We start from the raw sequence: 19024 nt of genomic DNA, 5'->3' as shown, positions 1-19024 counted from the left end.
ATGAAGTGTGTTTTGATTTGATTCAGTAAAGATAATGTATATTATAACGGAATAGAAGAGTTAAGCCCCTGGGTCTGGGGTTTATGGTGATGTAGTTTTCAGGAAACTCCGAAATCGTTTGAGTCTGTAGAGTGCATTACTTTAGGGATACCAAATAGATTCACGTCGAGGTATCAAGGCTGGGAGGGTAAAGACCAGGGGAGCGTACAACATCTCAACCCGTGTCCGTTCGTTTCCAACAGGTCTCAATTCTAATATTTTCCCGATCATTGACGAACAATGAAGTGCACTTAAATAATTATAAGAGTAGAGTGGTGTTATGTAGGAAGCCGAAACCTTCTACGCACCGTGGGTAAAGACGACCCGTCGATCCCAGGGTGAATACCGACAGTAAGCCCCTTCGCAACCAGGTTTTCCGTAACGATGTGGTAAAGCGAAAGGGAACAGCCACGTACGAATACTTGCTCTTACTAACTGGATACTACAAGAGTTAATTTAATTTCCTTTTCAAACGCAAGAAATTTAATAACAGAGGAGCGTTGTCAAATAGCCTAACTCAGAAAATACAAAAAAATAATGTGTTTGCATTCCAATTTAAATTAGTTGTAAGTTAGCGTTAATTTAGAAATAAATAAAATAAAAAATCATAAATATAAAGCCTTTTCGGACTCGAAAAAAATTCACTGCGTTTAATTTGTTTTTATTTCAATTTATTTACATTTGCAAAAAGGAAAATGTCGGTGTCCTGGAGTTGTCCCCATACTCCCCAGACTTGAACATAATAGAAAACATCTGGGGATGGTTAGCTGAGTAGGTGTACGAGGGTGGCAAGCAAAATGCTATTAAGGAGGATTTAATTCACAGTATAAAACAATAAAATTGGACTATCTGAAAAAAAGAGAGTCATACCTCTCCCCAATCGAGTTTGCAAATTCCTTGTAATCAAGTAGGTCAGTAGGTTTCATTCATTGTAAGTACTATTTTGAGAAAGTTTGTCTGTATTTGCTCCAAAAAGATTTTTCAAAAAAAAATTTATTTGCAATGAAAACCCAAAAATTTCTAAAAAAGAATGGATACCGATGGAGAACCTGCTGAAAAAAAGGAACGGTGTGGTGGTCCAAATAACCAAAATGGTGATTTTGCTGGTGGAGACGCTGCCTCTGCCGGTTCCACACAAATTCAAAATAAGAATTTGCCTAATGAGAGTGGATCTGCTGCGAATCGCAACCGGAACCGCGGAGGAAATTAGAATCGTCACAATTTTCAGGGACAGAATCAAAATAATCCAAATGTAAGTTTATTGATTAATAATGTAAAAAAAACCTCTTGACGATGTAAAATACCTGTGACGAACCTGCATGCGAAAACAAAAATATTTGATATAAATTTTTGTGACGAAAATGTGCTATATAGGTGAACAAAATTGCATTTAAAAAACATTCTTGTTCGGCACTTGCAAGAAAAACAAACTAAGTCAGGCAAAAAAACAAACAAAATCAGGCACGTGCCGAATAAGAATATAATTTATATGCAATTTTGTACACCTATATAGCATATTTTCGTCACAAAAATGTATATCAGATATTTTTGGTTTCGCACGCAGGTTCGTCACCGGTATTTTCCTCGTCAAAAGGTTTTTATACCCTTGCAGAAGGGATTATAATTTCTGTCAAAAGTGTGCAAAGCAGTAAAGGAGACATCTCCGACCCTATAAAGTATATATATTCTTGATCAGAATCACCTCCTGAATCGATATAAGCATGTCCGTCTGTCTGTCGGCTTCTACGCAAACTTGTCTCTCAGTTTTAGAGCTATCTAGTTGAAACTTTGCACACATCCTTCTTTTTCTTGCAGGTAGTACATAAGTCGGAACGGCCGAGATCGGTCAACTAAATCCTATAGCTGACACATAACTGATTGATCGGAAATGCCATAACTTTGGTGTTTTTTAAGTTAGACTGGGACTTTAAACATTAAACAAGGTCTCTCATTAGGCCTCTCCTTATGAGAGGTTCACTATATAATAAATTATCACAAAACAAGAAAAGAAAGCTAAATTCGGGCGCAGCCGGAGTTTATATAGCCTTGGAGTTGAGTCGCAGTCCGCAAGATGGCGACACGCATCTTATATTATTAGATATATAGCGTATCGTATATAGTCGGCCGATCCCTATGAAATTTGGCATATCCAATTATTTTGCCCAAACTGGAATCCATTGAAACTCTCATCCTTCTAACTTGATAAACAACGAAGCTAGGGCATTTCCGATCAATCAGTTATATGGCACCTATAGGTTATAGTCGAATGATCCCGGCCGTTTCGACTTATATACTGCCTGCAAAGGAAAGAAGGACGTGTGCAAAGTTTCAACTCGATAGCTTTAAAACGGAGAGACTAGTTTGCGTAGAAACATAAAGACAGGCAGACGGACAGACGGACTTGCTCATATCAACTCAGGAGGCGATCTTGATCAAGAATATATATACTTTATAGGGTCGGTGATGTCTCCTTCACTGCGTTGCACACTTTTGACCAAAATTATAATACCCTCTGCAAGGGTATCAAAAAACAAGAAAGGAAAGCTAACTTCGAGCGAAGCCGAATTTGAATGTAACACTTTATTTTGTGTGTGAGATATAAAATAATAAATATTAGAAAAGTATTGGTGGAGTTGCTTTGCCTAGTTTTTTATAGCTTTTAATCCATGAGTTGGCCCAAAAACGATGGTGGCTGTAATTTAAGTAAAGCAGGGTTTTATTTATTTGCATTACATGTTCAGTGGGGGCATATGGATATAACGCTTTTTACTCGTAAAATTGTGCATTTGTGAGTCTTCTTAAGACATGAGACACTGAAACACAAAGCAGAATTACATCATAATTTGCCATCAAGTAACAAAGTTCGAGGTTAGCCGAGTGGAGAGCGTTGTGGTCCCTTACACGGAGGGCATGAGTTCGAGTCCTAGTTGAGCCTATATTTTACTTTTTAAGCCCTTTTTTATTTGGATTTTATTTTTAAATAAATAAACTAAAATCTGAAAAGGTATACTCCATATTTTTTAGGGTAATGCCCACATATATTCAGACTCAACATATTCAACATATTCAGAACGGAATAAAATTTGTGTATTGGTATAAATGATAGTGATTCATTTTGTTTTATATTTGTTTGAAGAACGTTTAAAAGTTCATTTCTAATTTAAAACAAGAAAGGAAAGCTAACTTCGGGCGGAGCCGAAGTTGACATACCCTTGCAGTTAAGGTTGTTCCATTTCCGATCATTCAGATATATGGCGTCTATAGGATATAGTCGGCCGATCCTTATGAAATTTGGCAGATCGGATTACATTGCCCAAAATGGAATCCGTAGAAAGTCCCACCAAATTAAAAAAATTATAAATTCATTTTTGCTAATTTGTAATATTTTAAAATGGAATACAATGTTGTCTGCTCATTAAAATCGTGCAATAAGCCGATATCTTCGTCCCAGGCCAGCATCTATTGTTGGCTGTGCGAAAGTTTCTCGCATGCCAAATGTGCTGGCCTTACTGCATCTGTCTCGGATGCCATATCCCGCCGTGTTGGCCTCCATTATTGCTACAGTGGGTGCCGAGCTGTCCGAGATGCATGTCCAAGAGCATAACTTGTCTGCTTTTTCCTCCATGGCATCACTCCAAGTGATTCCCAGGAATACCCTTGAATTAACCCCCATAGCTTCCACTAGAAATGGTAACCCGCCGCCCGGATCCCCGGAACGGACTGATACCGCGGTATTACCGACCGTGGCACCAAAACCATTACAGGTATTACCACCTGTTAGACAAATATTTGTGTCACGGCTAGCCCCCGATACCTCGGAGATTGATATCTCGGCTTATATCAAAGCCAAAACCAAGGCCGTTATTAGAGTGGAAGACATTAGGAAATTTAAATACTCCTACTCGAGGCGCATGTCATCCTTCATGATACGTGTGCCAGTGCCGATGTTTGTGACGATATGTTCGCCTGACTTCTGGCCAGAGGACATATTTGTACAAGAGCATTAGCTGAGTAAGGTAAAGAAAAAAAATTCGAAGCCTGCTGGAGTCAAGCTCCCAACATCTGTCCAATCCGACTCTTCAAAAAACTAAAATCTTCTATCAATCTTACCTATCGGAACTGTCGGGGCCTACGTTGCAAGCTCCGTAGACTTTATTCTGATAGTCTTTCCTTTGCTTCCCATGGCAGCTATAGGATATAGTCGACCGATCCCGTCCGTTCCGACTTATATACTACCTGCAAAGGAAAGAAGGATGTGTGCAAAAGTTTCAGCCACCAAAAAGTGAATTTAAAATAATCATAAAATGCTTAGCTGCATCTGTTGTTGTTGGCTTGTATTCTTCTCTGTTTTGTCTCCCAGTTTCGCATGCGCTTTATTGGTATTTGTAGCGCATGCACTTTGGGAGCTTTGGTGGAGCTTCTGCGCAAGCTCTTACGTTTTTATGCACTTGTAATTCGGCATTGTTTTGGACCAGCCGCGGAATTAGTTTTGGGGTTAAATTGACCCATAATAAATTGAATTGTAAAAGTGAACCTGGTCTATTAATTCGGCCGCTACCAAAACGCTGATAGCTCAACATTGGTGACCCCGACGTGATTTCATCCCGGTTTATTATTGTGATCAGCATTAAAAGTGCCAAGATAGTGCCCTTGTTGTTGTTGGTACAAGTTGCATTTTAATTGAAGAATGGAGTCTGGAGCTGAGACTATTGGAGCTGCTGCCGCAACCCGGGAAAGGATGTTGCAGAGAAGAGCAGAGGTGGCCTGCCAGGAAATGGAGACGCTGCATCATAAGGAGAAGGCTGCGGCGCGGTCTGAGGATTGTACCATTATAGCGCTGGAGTCAGTGGAGAAGCGTTTGCGTGAGCGGTTCACCGCGCTTCAAGAAGAGTTGGAGGAGCTTAATTTTAGCGAGATCGGGAGTGATCTGTATTGGAGATTCTCGCAGCTGGCGACTGATGTGCAAGTGGAAATTCAGGTGGAGGTTGCCAAGCGCTCCATGAGAATCGCTGCCCACTCCACACTTCTCGACGGTGCCAGTGTATCGCCAATGCCATACAAGCCAGCCCCCTCCTTGCCACCGTTGCCGATGCCAACATTCAGCGGCGGCTATGCCGAGTGGCCGGATTTCTGCGCCCTTTTTAAGGCCACGATTGACAGCCATCCCCACCTAACGAAAATGGAAAAGCTCCGGTGGCTCATTTCATGCCTGCGCGAGTCAGCCTTGGATACGGTGAGAGCTCTGGAAATTACTGACGCGAACTTTGATGTGGCCCTTGACCTATTGCTCAATCGTTTTAGTAATCGGCGTTTAATATTTCAGTCTCACATTAATGAGATCCTGCAGCTTCGTGTGGTCGAGCCAGGGTCTGCTGCTACGTTGCGGGAGCTATCGGATCGGTTCAATGGGCATATGCGGGCTCTTATGAGTTCCGGATCAGCTGCCGAGATCCAAGGATGTTTGCTTATCCAGATTATCCTGCAGAAGTTGGATCCAGCCACAAGGGCCAAGTGGGAAGACACTCTCGCCGGAAGCAACGACAGCCCTCCGTCTTGGGAGTCCATGGCACGATTCTTGGAGCAAAGGTGCCGGACTCTTGAATGCGTCGACTTTCTTTGGCGGCGTATCCACCAAATTACCAAGTGGGCCGAGGTAGATCTTCGAATAACCGATCTTCGTGCATGGTTATTAACGCCCGTCCTGCTCTATGCGCCCTGTGTGGTATTGCGGTGCACGAGCTTCCTTCTTGTTCAAAGTTTAGTGCTTTGACAATTGAGGAACGGTACGACGAAGTGCGGCGTCTGGCTCGGTGTTTTGTTTGTCTGGAGGATGGCCATCTCGCTCGCGGATGCCCAGCTTCCCGCTGCTCGACGTGCAATCACCGTCATCATATTTTGTTGCACCCTCGCGGGCAGGTTTCACCCACACGAGTCACACGTCCCATCGGTGCAGTGGCTGGTGCGAACCCATCCCGCTCAATCAACCATGTTATGAACCAGGATCGCAATGCTGAGCTAGTGCTCCTGCCAACAGCAAATGTACTCGTTATGTACATTATGTACTCCAAATGTACAGCGCTAGAAGATTTATTGCATTTTGCGATTACTATTGACGTTTTATCAAAAATTTTAATGTAATAATTATAAATTATTATATTAATATAATTATATATAATTATAAAAATATAAATGTAATAATTATAGTTAGCATATAATCATTTTCTCATCGCTGTTGTTAGTCGCAAGCCGACTCTTCTCGGCCGCTCGGCTTTATTTTATTTTTGTCATTAAGTTAACGAGCTTTCGCCCGTCCTATGCTAAAAGGCGGGCCCACTTGTAGTCTCTATCTCAGTGCATACGCATTCTAAATCGGAGCTTTCTGGCACTCCATTTCATATGCAATATAACGTTGTGAAACAAATAATTCCCTTTTTTGTTATTTTGGAAAAAGGGAAAACGTCATTGAAAAGACTCAGTGACCAAACATTGGTGACCCCGACGTGATTTAATTAATAAAATTAACAATTCCACGAGCATAAAACAGTGCGAACATAATTTGTTATCCGATCCGCAAACTTACATACATACATACATACATACGCTCCACTTGCAAGTGCATTCGACTCACACAAGCGTTCATATATATATACATTCCACAACTCATTTATCCCACGGTTCGGTTCTGAGCGCACAGTGGGATAAATCGTGTTCGCTGCGCTCAAATATAATTAAATATAATAAAATAAACAAGAACTATAATTTTGGCGCCAAAATTAATTTATGCGTATTTTTAACTAAATTGAGCGTATTTCAATGCAAGGCAAAGGGTATCCTCCAGGTTTTGAAGAGGATCCAAGGCGCCCTGCAGCCAATGTCAAAGGTGGAGGATGCTATGCTCCATGAGCGTCACGGCCAGTTGGTCGCCATATACGAGGATTTTAAGGAAATCCACGGGGAGCTTGAAGAGTTAGTTTTAATAACCGTCGGTCGATATTTCAGGCTCACGTGAACGAGCCTCAATCTATTGGAAGGTGACTCAGTCACAGCGCTTCGAGTCCCATATGCTTCAATGCCCATATGCGAGCCTTAAAAAATTTGGGGATGACAGTTCAGATCGCTGCATCATTGTCCCGGTACTTCTTCAAAGGTTGCTTTTTCAAATCCAGCTACTTAGGCCAAGTGGGAGGAAGGTCAAAATGTCTCGAAATCAGATCTCATCCCTTCTTAGGAGTCGATGGCAGAGTTTTTGGAACAACGTTGCAGGACTTTGGAGGCTATGGATGTGGCCTTGGCCATTTACGTGCTGGGCACTCAGGTGGGAAGACGTAGAGTCGCAAATAACAGTAGAGCGTCCTTTATTATTACTAATTCACCTGCCTCTGCTTGTATATTATGCGGTAGGTGGTCCCATGTAGTTTCTGCATGCCCAAGATTTTTGTCATTGCCCCCTGAGAGCCGCCTTGGCGAGGATAGGCGACTAGGTCTATGTCGGAAATGCCTCCAAACTGGCCATCACCTGCGTGAGTGCCTCGCTGATAATTGTCGCAGTTGCGGAAGGAGGCATCACAGTCTATTGCATTTTTTGGAGTTACAGTCTTCCAACAGCCAGCCTTCTACTGTGCCGTCTACATCAGCCGCAGCCGAGTGCGCCGAGCCAATAGGCGCTTCACCGTCCACGGCTAATGCACTAGTTGCCCAGGGTCGCAGAGGTGAGATAGCCTTACTGGCCACACTCCCATCCTTCACTTCAAAGCGAACGGTCGTGATTATTTTTTGCGCTTGCGATAAATTCTATTCTTGCCAAACGGCGGTTAGAAACCTTAATTTAAACACTTGGTTTTTAATACTAATTTTGTGTCTAAATATTTAAGTTATACCCGTATCGCTATGCGCTTGTGCAGTGCCATATTTGGGTGAGCATTTAATAAAATTAAAAAGTCGGAATCCAAATATAGCGCTGCTTCTTTTTCATTCTCTGCCTTTTTTCGTCCAAGAACATCAGCCAAGTACGGTGAAAAAAAAGATAACCAAACCTGTGGGTGTAAAACTCCCACATGTTAAGGCCACTGATCAACCTTCCACCTCATCTTCCTCAATCTCAAAAAACTAATGTCTTCATTAACACTTACCTATCAGAATACAAGAGGGTTACGTAGTAAACTTCCCAAACTGTATTCTGATAGTTCTTCTTTTGCATCCCACATTATTGTATTTACAGAAACTTGGTTAAAGCCGGAGATCTTAAGCTCCGAAGTTTTTCCTAGTAGGTACACCACTTTTAGATGTGATAGATCTTTGCGAAGGGGAGGAGGAGTGCTAATTTCTGTAGACTCCAAATTCGCTTCTGAAGAGGTAAAATCACAAGAGTTTGGTGACATTGAATTTCTTTGCATCAAAATCACTTTGTCCGATCAATCTTTGTATGTTACCTGTTCGTACATACCACCTTCGTCCGAACCGCCAACATACTGGCAACATTTGTCCGCTATTCGTTTGGTTTTCGATCGTCTGTCTGATGGTGACTAGCTGATAGCTCTGGGTGACTTTAATATCCCAGAACTTATATGGTCAAATGTTGAAAATTCACCGTCTTTACAGCTTAACTCCCACCACGACTTTCCTGTGGGCATGTTTGACATGTCACTCGGGCAAATTAACCACGTTAGAAATTCTTTAGGTCGGCTGCTGGACTTATGTTTCGTTTCTGATCCTGATGGAATTACTCTTTCCAGAACTTGGCCCCTTTCTGACCCTGGGGATCCATATCATCCCACTCTTGAGCTTTCAATTGAAAACAACTCCTTAATTGACCTTAAGTCTACACTTAAATCTCATAAAGTTCGTTTCTTTCGTAAGGCTGACTTTACGAAATTAAATAAGTTAATTTTGGAATTTGATTGGTCTAATTTACTGGCATGCGAGGATATAAACATCGCATTACAAAAATTTTACTACACTTTGAACATATTTTTCGACGTTTGCGTGCCGTGGAAATATCCGTCCGCTTCAACGAATCCGCCTTGGTATACAAGGCACCTTATAAATTTAAAGAATAGTATGAGTAGACTTTTAAACAAACATAGATTATCTGGCTGTACAGTTAGTTATTCAAGATACTTAGTAGCTCGGTCCAATTTCACCGTGCATAACGTAGAATGTTATAGGAGTTATATTCGCCGCTGCAGGATTCAGTTTACTCAGGATCCAAAGCAGTTTTATAACTTTGTAAACACTAAGCGTAAACATGTATCTTTTCCCCCACTGCTTACGTTTGAGAACTCTTATGCGAACACCGATCAGGCAATGCCCGATCTCTTTGCACAGTTTTTTCAAACTACCTATTCACCTAGCAGCAGTTTAGCTCAGCCTTACACTTATAATATCCAATCAGCCAACCTTATATTTTGCCCATCTTTCGATCAAAGTGGTGTGTTATCGGATCTTCTTAAGGTTAAGCCTGTGTATTCGCCAGGCCCTGATGGAGTACGCTGCTAATTATAGAGGCATCTCTAAATTGTCAGCAATTCCAAAGCTTTTTGAAAAACTTATCACTCCACATTTGCAACACCTATGTAGTTCATTAATAACTCCGTGCCAGCATGGCTTCATGAAGCGCCGCTCCACCACTACCAACTTATTGGAGCTAACATCTTTTATCACGGATGGCTTCCGGAACTCAGTCTTTTGGGATTCCCAACTGATCTTCTAATGTGGATTTCGAGCTACTTATCAGGGAGAACCCAACGTGTTTTCTTTAAAGTTACCTCGCGTTTAGTCCGCGCCACATCGGGGGTGCCCCAAGGAAGCCATCTTGGACCCCTACTTTTTACTCTGTTTATTAACGACTTGCCCCTTGCCTTAACTAATTCACTTGTACTTATGTACGCTGATGACGTTAAGCTATGCCTTCAGTATAAATTCACTAGCGCCCAGTCTAGACTTCAATCCGATTTGGATAAACTTCAAAATTGGTGTTTAGCAAATAACCTAAAGCTTAATGGATCGAAATGTAAACTTATGTCTTTTTACCGATCTAGTCCTCACCAGGCTATGTACTTTCTCTATGGGAACGCCTTAGAACGATTAACTCAGGTTAACGATCTAGGTGTCCTATTAGATTTGAAACTTAAATTTACCGACCATGTATCTACCATGGTTAATAAAGCTATGGGTGTGCTTGGTTTTATTAAAAGATGGTCAAAAGAATTTAATGACCCTGTACATCACTGGTCCGTCCGATTCTTGAGTATGGATCGTGTATCTGGAGTCCTCAATATGGAGTACACCAAGATCACATTGAATCTGTACAAAAAAACTTCCTTACTTTTGCGCCTAGGGGACTTAATTGGGATGCAAATCTTTACCTCCCCTCTTATCATAGTAGACTTTTACTAATCAACTTACCAACATTAACAAATCGTAGAACGATGCTGGGTGTCATGTTTCTGTATAATCTTATTTATGGAAATATAGACAGCCAGCATTTACTAACACGCTTAAATTTTAACATTCCTAGTAGAAGGACCAGAAACTTTCGTCCTCTGCTCCTCAGCCATTGTAGTTCGACATATGCCCAACACGATCCGTTCAGGGTATTATGTTCGGACTACAATGGTCTCTACCACATCTTGTCACCTTGCTCTACTAACAATCTTAAATCGCTTATATTAACCGCCTTATCTGTGCAACACTCTTCCTCGTAATATCTGGGAACGCCTTAGAACGATTAACTCAGGTTAACTATCTAGGTGTCCATTTGGTTGAATGTATTCTCTCAAAATTGTTATTAAATTTTCTGGAGTGTCATATTCAATAATATGTCTTGTGTTATTGAATATGTTTATTGATTCGTGAATAGTGATGAATTTGCGTGATTTTTCGAAAACCAATGATCAAATCATTAAACCCACTCTTGGTCTGTCGCATGAATGATCTCATTTCATCTTGGACAGCTCGGCACCCACTGTAGCAATAATGGAGGCGGGATATGGCATCCGAGACAGATGCTGTAAGGCCAGCACATTTGGCATGTGAGACACTTTCGCATAGCCAACAATAGATGCTAGCCTTGGACGAAGATATCGGCTTATTGCACGATTTTAATGAGCAGACAACATTGTATTCCATTTTAAAATATTACAAATTAGCAAAAATGAATTTATAATTTTTTAAATTGTCTATTATTTTTTTATTTTTTAAACAAATTAGCTTTAAACCACTGTACCAATTAAGGTTAATATAAGGTAGGTAGAGGAGGGAGTTCATAAAGAGAGAGCTACAGGAGAGCGCAAGTGTAAAGAAATGCGCGCAAAAAGATAAGAGAAGAATTAACTGCAAAAATTAAAAAGGCAGAGAATGAAAAAGAAGCAGCGCTATATTTGGATTCCGACTTTTTAATTTTATTAAATGCTCACCCAAATATGGCACTGCACAAGCGCATAGCGATACGGGTATAACTTAAATATTTAGACACAAAATTAGTATTAAAAACCAAGTGTTTAAATTAAGGTTTCTAACCGCCGTTTGGCAAGAATAGAATTTATCGCAAGCGCAAAAAATAATCACGACCGTTCGCTTTGAAGTGAAGGATGGGAGTGTGGCCAGTAAGGCTATCTCACCTCTGCGACCCTGGGCAACTAGTGCATTAGCCGTGGACGGTGAAGCGCCTATTGGCTCGGCGCACTCGGCTGCGGCTGATGTAGACGGCACAGTAGAAGGCTGGCTGTTGGAAGACTGTAACTCCAAAAAATGCAATAGACTGTGATGCCTCCTTCCGCAACTGCGACAATTATCAGCGAGGCACTCACGCAGGTGATGGCCAGTTTGGAGGCATTTCCGACATAGACCTAGTCGCCTATCCTCGCCAAGGCGGCTCTCAGGGGGCAATGACAAAAATCTTGGGCATGCAGAAACTACATGGGACCACCTACCGCATAATATACAAGCAGAGGCAGGTAAATTAGTAATAATAAAGGACGCTCTACTGTTATTTGCGACTCTACGTCTTCCCACCTGAGTGCCCAGCACGTAAATGGCCAAGGCCACATCCATAGCCTCCAAAGTCCTGCAACGTTGTTCCAAAAACTCTGCCATCGACTCCTAAGAAGGGATGAGATCTGAGTTCGAGACATTTTGACCTTCCTCCCACTTGGCCTAAGTAGCTGGATTTGAAAAAGCAACCTTTGAAGAAGTACCCAGACAATGATGCAGCCGGCGATCTGAACTGTCGTCCCCAAATTTTTTAAGGCTCGCATATGGGCATTGAAGCATATGGGACTCGAAGCGCTGTGACTGAGTCACCTTCCAATAGATTGAGGCTCGTTCACGTGAGCCTGAAATATCGACCGACGGTTATTAAAACTAACTCTTCAAGCTCCCCGTGGATTTCCTTAAAATCCTCGTATATGGCGACCAACTGGCCGTGACGCTCATGGAGCATAGCATCCTCCACCTTTGACATTGGCTGCAGGGCGCCTTGGATCCTCTTCAAAACCTGGAGGATACCCTTTGCCTTGCATTTTAAAATCGCACTCCGAGCTGGAGTTCATCGCCACTATAATTGAAATACGCTCAATTTAGTTAAAAATACGCATAAATTAATTTTGGCGCCAAAATTATAGTTCTTGTTTATTTTATTATATTTAATTATATTTGAGCGCAGCGAACACGATTTATCCCACTGTGCGCTCAGAACCGAACCGTGGGATAAATGAGTTGTGGAATGTATATATATATGAACGCTTGTGTGAGTCGAATGCACTTGCAAGTCTAGCGTATGTATGTATGTATGTATGTAAGTTTGCGGATCGGATAACAAATTATGTTCGCACTGTTTTATGCTCGTGGAATTGTTAATTTTATTAATTAAATCACGTCGGGGTCACCAATGTTTGGTCACTGAGTCTTTTCAATGACGTTTTCCCTTTTTCCAAAATAACAAAAAAGCGAATTATTTGTTTCACAACGTTATATTGCATATGAAATGGAGTGCCAGAAAGCTCCGATTTAGAATGCGTATGCACTGAGATAGAGACTACAAGTGGGCCCGCCTTTTAGCATAGGTCGGCCGAAAGCTCGTTAACTTAATGACAAAAATAAAATAAAGCCGAGCGGCCGAGAAGAGTCGGCTTGCGACTAACAACAGCGATGAGAAAATGATTATATGCTAACTATAATTATTACATTTATATTTTTATAATTATATAAAATTATATTAATATAATAATTTATAATTATTACATTAAAATTTTTGATAAAACGTCAATAGTAATTGCAAAATGCAACAAATCTTCTAGCGCTGTCCGCATCATGATTGACTGGGTAATTCATCGGAACTAATAACAGTGGGCTTTTACAGGGTGATACAGACGGTTCGAATTAATTGTCTATTAATTTTTGTACCTGTATATCAATTACATCTTTCTGACTATGTGGACTTCTATAATTGGTTCATCATCCAATCTTAGCTTTTGCTTGTAGAAATTGTTGGTAGTGATTGATTCGGTTTCACGTCACTACGTCGTTGAATTGTGGTGGGAAATTTTTGCTAATTGAGATCATATAAAAAAACCTCTTGGCGAGGTAAAGTACCGGTGACGAACCTGCATGCGAAACCACAAAATTTCTGATATCAATTTTAGTGACGAAAATATGCTATATAGGTGTAAAAAATTGCATATAAAAAATATTCTTATTCAGCACGTGCGTGATTTTTTGTTTGTTTTTCTTGCACGGGCCGAACAAGAATATTTTTATAGGCAATTTTGTTGTTTTTTTGTATATATTGATCTTCAATTATTTAAAAAAAAACACATAATATATAGAATATTAAAGTAACCTCTGGACAGGCGATTCACAGTTAGCAATACTTTAATTGAAAGGATAAACAACAAAACCATTTTTTTTAACTCCATAGATTTTGACATTCAAGAAGGTGTTATAATTAAAAACCTTTCTAAGAACGTAAAAAATGTTTCGATAGCTTCTTTAAATTTGGAATTTACAATGCTTTTGGAATTTGGTTAGTTTAAAAATATTATTTAAAAATTTGCTCAAAATCCTATTTAAAATCCATAATTGTTTCGTAATCGTAGGAAACCAAATTGTTTAAACAAATTAACAGATAAGAGGCCTATCATTATGAGAGTTTCTGTATATAATAAACTAGCTGTACCCTGCCACGCTTCTCTGTGGCGTATTGTGGGTGGACGATCAAGAAATGAAGAACACGACAGACACGCCTTTTTGTGTGCCTTGGTACATTCATCCCAAACAATGAGTTTACATGCTCGCAGTTCTTTTCCCATACCTGATGTTGAAGTACATTTGAAGAAATTTATGTTCACTGTCTGGGAACGGGAGCAGGGCGCCAGCTTTGTGATATATTTACCCTTTGATTTTGAAAGTTGGCATGAATTCGTCAGTTACAATTTACGAACCAAAAGACGTCATTTGGAAGCATGAATTATATTTCCTAATATTTAATAGGAAATGCTTCGATTCAGCAGTGGTTCCAGCAAGCAGAGTTCGCAGTGGCTCTGGTGGTGTTTCAAGTTGACGTAATTTGATTTTCCCGCCAGAACAACACATTTCTTTCATTTCATTAAACTTCGGAGCCTGGCAGCAAGTGCGGACATGGCTCATCTGGCCAATGACGACATGGCGACTGGAGCTATAATCAACAGCTGGATCATATCGAAATGCAAGAAATTGCTGATTTCGATCTACTGTTATTTGTGCATGGAATTCAACAGACCTTGCCCTATCGTGTTCATGTCTTTGCGAGCGAATTAAATCTATTGCTGTTGATTTTCAAGCCTGACTCCGCGCCTTTCTGCTGCTTCCATGATAACGTCAATTATATGGCTGTCATTTGCGTTTTGTTATTCCAAGTCTGATTCTTTTTTGTTATAGCACGTTTTATAGTGACTGACGTTTCATGTCAAGTCTCACGGGAACGCTGTCGAACGGGTTAAGAAGTATCCTATGTCCGTCTCCTGGCTCTAAGCTACCTCCCTACCAATTTTCAGCCAAATCTGTTCTGCCGTTCTTGAGTTATTAGTGGTGTAACTAAAACGACTTTCTTTTATATATATATATTACATGAAATTATGTTTTCATTACAAAATTTTAGTAATATCAACTAATTAATTAATAGAAAGTTGCTGTCTTATTAGACCAATGGATTAGAAAGAACAGATATGTTGCAATAAGGCAGGGTTGTTCAAAGTTTAATTTCGCACAATATTTGGTGCAAAAGCTATAATAGTTCTGCACGGAACTATAACTATATATTTTTATAAATTGCACAAAATGCACGATTGTAAAAAAAAATTTTAAAAAAAGTGTTCTTGAAGAAGGGGTTTGTAGGACAATTTATTTATTACTTCAACCAATTTTCTACACAGATTTTATAATATTGATTAAAATTTTACAAGAAACTGAAAGAGTAATTTCTGATCTTATCAAGTATATTCTTGATTCATTTTTTTTTTCAAATGTGTGCAACGCAGTAAACGACACACTTCCAATCCTACAAAGTATATATAACAAATACTACATAAAAACGTACACCCTAAAACATTTATATTTAAAAAAGTTTTTATACCCTTGCCCTTATAATTTTGGTCAAAAGTGTGCAACGCAATGGAGGAGGCGTCTCTGACCCTATAAAGTATATATATACTTTATCTCTGGAAACTCTGCTTCCATTCGAAGTTAGGTTTCCTTTCTTGTTTACCATACAACAATTTTCTATGGTTCATCAATAGCACTAGACATAGTTCACAAAGATCCCAAAGATCAGCATTGCTGATGGACCATATATGACTGAGTATATATTGTATACTTACCAGAAATCCTCTAATGAAGCATCAAAACCGGATGCAGGGAATGGACCCGAAAAACAAAACAATACACCCCCGGCTAATCAGAATCAACCGAATCAAAATGAAAACCAAGGGCAAGGCCAAGGCCAGGGGCAGCAAGGTCAAGGACAAGGTTTGGAAGGTCCTGGAGTAGGTGGTGCTGGTAAAAACGATAGCGGCAGAGGCGGTGGCGGCGGCTCCAACCAAGGTGGTGGCGGAGGAGGTGGTGGTGGAAACCAACAACATATTTAACAGCAGCGGCGTGAAAACAGAAACCGTGGCCAAAGTTCAGGTGGCCCTGGTGGCCCCAATGACACTATGAAAGAACAGTGAACAGGTGGCAGTGGTTCCCGTGGCGGAGAAGACTTCTTTATAACTCAAATATTGAAAAGCATTGCTGGACCCACCTTGGACCAATTCTTACTCGCAAAATAAGATGCGTTTGGAGCGAAACAGACACACCATTGCTGTCCCTTTCTCATTGAACCGTCAAGAGGGCGTTGGGCTTTCTCGGCGTTTATATGGTAGTCAACCTTAATTATCGGTTGACTCGCACCGGTAGTCTCTAACTTCTCCTCTTCCATTTTAAGCATGCGATTAATATCACCCAGCTTACTCTTGTAGATATCATGTAACTGTTTCTACCGCGATCCTTACTTATGCTCTACCGAGTTGATATCTGCAAATCTGAGACCAATGCTACTTTCATTGCTGAACTCTGGCATCTCCTTGTTCAACGCCTTCTCCTTAAACCCTTCATTATCGTCATTGACCTCCATCGGTTCTACCAGACAGGGTCGAAGTGACCTAGTCAAAAAGAAACATTTCTCGTTGCACAAACGAAGACAAGCCCTAGCCGATGACTTATTAGCAAAACCCAACAATGCGGTCACCGAGATGCTTTTCGCGGTCATCGACTGTGATGCTAGCCCGCTCGATAGGCTCAAAAATCTCGACTGCATATAAAGCAGTTCGTTGGACAAAAATGGAGTAAGGTTTCTTACTCGCAAAATAGTAGCGTTGGGAGCGAAACAGGCACACAATTGCCCTCCCTTCCTCAATGACCAGGGCCCCAATGACACCATGGAAGAATGGTACGGAGGTGGCAGTGGTTCCCGTGGCGGAGAAGACTTCTTTATAACTCCAAGATTGAGAAGCATTGCTGGACCTATCTTGGACCAATTCTTACTCGCAAAATAAGTAACGTTGGGAGCGAAACAGACACAATCGCGTGCTTAAAATGGAAGAGGAGAAGTTAGAGATTGAAATGGAAACAGAGCTCCTGCAACAAGGTTAGTATATAACTATAAAATATATAGGATTAGCTTTATAATTTCTACACCTTTACCCTGGTCATTTTTTCCAGATGTTAATGTAGCAAAATCACACAAACCCTATAAAGTATATATACTCTTCATTAGTAAGGAAAAAATCAAAAAGTAGAATCTCCGTCTGCACTCGCTCAGTTTCTAATCTACAGAGTTTTCTCTGTTTGCACTGTACTTTTTATTTCAAAATAGTTTCTAAAATAATAATACCAAATATTTTTTAAATATTAATTGAACTGAAAAAAAAATTTAGTTTTTATAAATTTGAAGTGACTATGTTAAAAATATATACTAGTGTATATACACAATAGACATCTGCATGAGTGGCAAAAAACCCACATTCAAATGCACAATGCTAAAAATGAGTTGAAAGAATTTGAGAGCAAAGCCAACATGATGTGAAAGGCTTGGGTTTCTTACGCTTACTCATTTGCACAATCATTTGATAAAAGAAAACGAATTGAGTGAATTGAGAACGTTGAAAACACAGATGTTTCATTCGAATGATTGTTGTAATGTAAATAAAAGTAATAAATGTAAATATAAAAAACGGTTTTGTAAAAATAAAAAAAATATGGTTTTTTCTTTTATTTATTTTTAAATTAATGATAACTTATAACTAATTTAAATTGGAATGCAAAGACATTATTTTGTTGATATTTTCTGAGTTAGAAAAAAAACAGGCTCGTCGGCTTCTTTCATAAATTGGTTGCCCATATTTCCGTCTTTTTGCTGCAGCTCTCAGAAAGAAATTTACCCGAATCATAAGAAACAACTCGAAAGATTCGGGTATACATGACATTGACAAATTTCTCATTTCACTTTTCGTTTCGTTCATTCTCTGTCATTTCGTTTGACGTCTAAAATTACGAGAGGAACACAAGCTTACACTCATACAATGTCATTTAATTTCCATCATTCCACTCAATTCATTCTATTCGATTCGAATGTACTCTGTTAGACGTATGTTATGAATGTAATCATGCAGATGCCTAATGCACAATATGTATTACATGTATACGTACATGTATATTATATGTATTATATGTATTACATATTTAATTATTGTTAAATTTCCTTTTTTTTCTTTTAAATTTTAATGAATGCAACTTAAACAGACTAAATTGATTGATAAATTTGATTAAATTAAAATTTTTTTGATTTTGCAGAAGACGTAAGAAGACGGAGTAGGAAACGCGTGAGAACGGAGCTGTGGACATGCGCAAACAATTTGAAACCACCCTTTGGATAAACTTATTTGAAACGCTATCAAATGACTAAAAAATTTATGAAAATAATTATATTATAATTATAATTAATATTTTTTATATAATTATAATAAATATAATGTTTACCACCTGTTGAGCTTTGTAACGTCGGCGATAGTTCGGCTGGGGTGACAACCCGAGGCGGTGGGAAAGTGGCCTACGTGGCAGCCCGATCGCATAGTAGGACCATAATTAGCTATCCCACAGGGGGTTCTGACGATCTGGCAACAAACTTAAAGCGTAGGTTAGAAAAACCGCGTGGGAGCAGCTTTCTTTAGCGTTTTAACCACAGATATCGAGAAGTTCAAAAAAGTGCTAGAGCGAAGGTTTACCTTCTGAGGGATCATCGCGTTTAAGAAGCTGACGTGGGACCGGCATCAATCAAAAGGCCACAAGCGGCCGTTTGCCGGCCTACGCGGATTTAAGTTGAGGCAGGCCGCGGATCGCAGAAGCGAGGTAAGTCATGAGGTTAGGTCATGGTCGTGTGAGCCTGACGTAGTTGTTTTTGACTCATTAGGTCAAG

The 19024-nt window shown here is 40.0% G+C and overlaps 1 protein-coding gene across 3 annotated transcripts; it reads left to right on the top strand.

Annotated features, from left to right (window-relative positions):
• The first annotated feature begins 926 nt into the window (after positions 1-926).
• On the top strand, positions 927-18555 carry LOC116655258. 3 transcript variants are annotated; one of them, XM_044718095.1, is made up of 2 exons: positions 927-1291; positions 18394-18555. In XM_044718095.1, the coding sequence occupies exons 1-2, from the start codon at positions 1080-1082 to the stop codon at positions 18422-18424; spliced, it is 243 nt and encodes an 80-aa protein (XP_044574030.1). In that variant the 5' UTR covers positions 927-1079; the 3' UTR covers positions 18425-18555. The 3 variants fall into 3 exon arrangements, with proteins under 3 accessions (XP_044574030.1, XP_044574031.1, XP_032308688.1); XM_044718096.1 differs by having other exon boundaries at positions 18403-18554; XM_032452797.2 differs by lacking the exon at positions 18394-18555 and adding an exon at positions 15894-16242 and having other exon boundaries at positions 930-1291.
• Positions 18556-19024: the final 469 nt, after the last annotated feature.

The sequence above is a fragment of the Drosophila ananassae genome (genome assembly GCF_017639315.1).
Source record: "Drosophila ananassae strain 14024-0371.13 chromosome Y unlocalized genomic scaffold, ASM1763931v2 tig00000111, whole genome shotgun sequence".
Lineage (NCBI taxonomy): Eukaryota > Metazoa > Arthropoda > Insecta > Diptera > Drosophilidae > Drosophila > Drosophila ananassae.
This window is presented reverse-complemented; position numbering and strand designations above follow the sequence as displayed.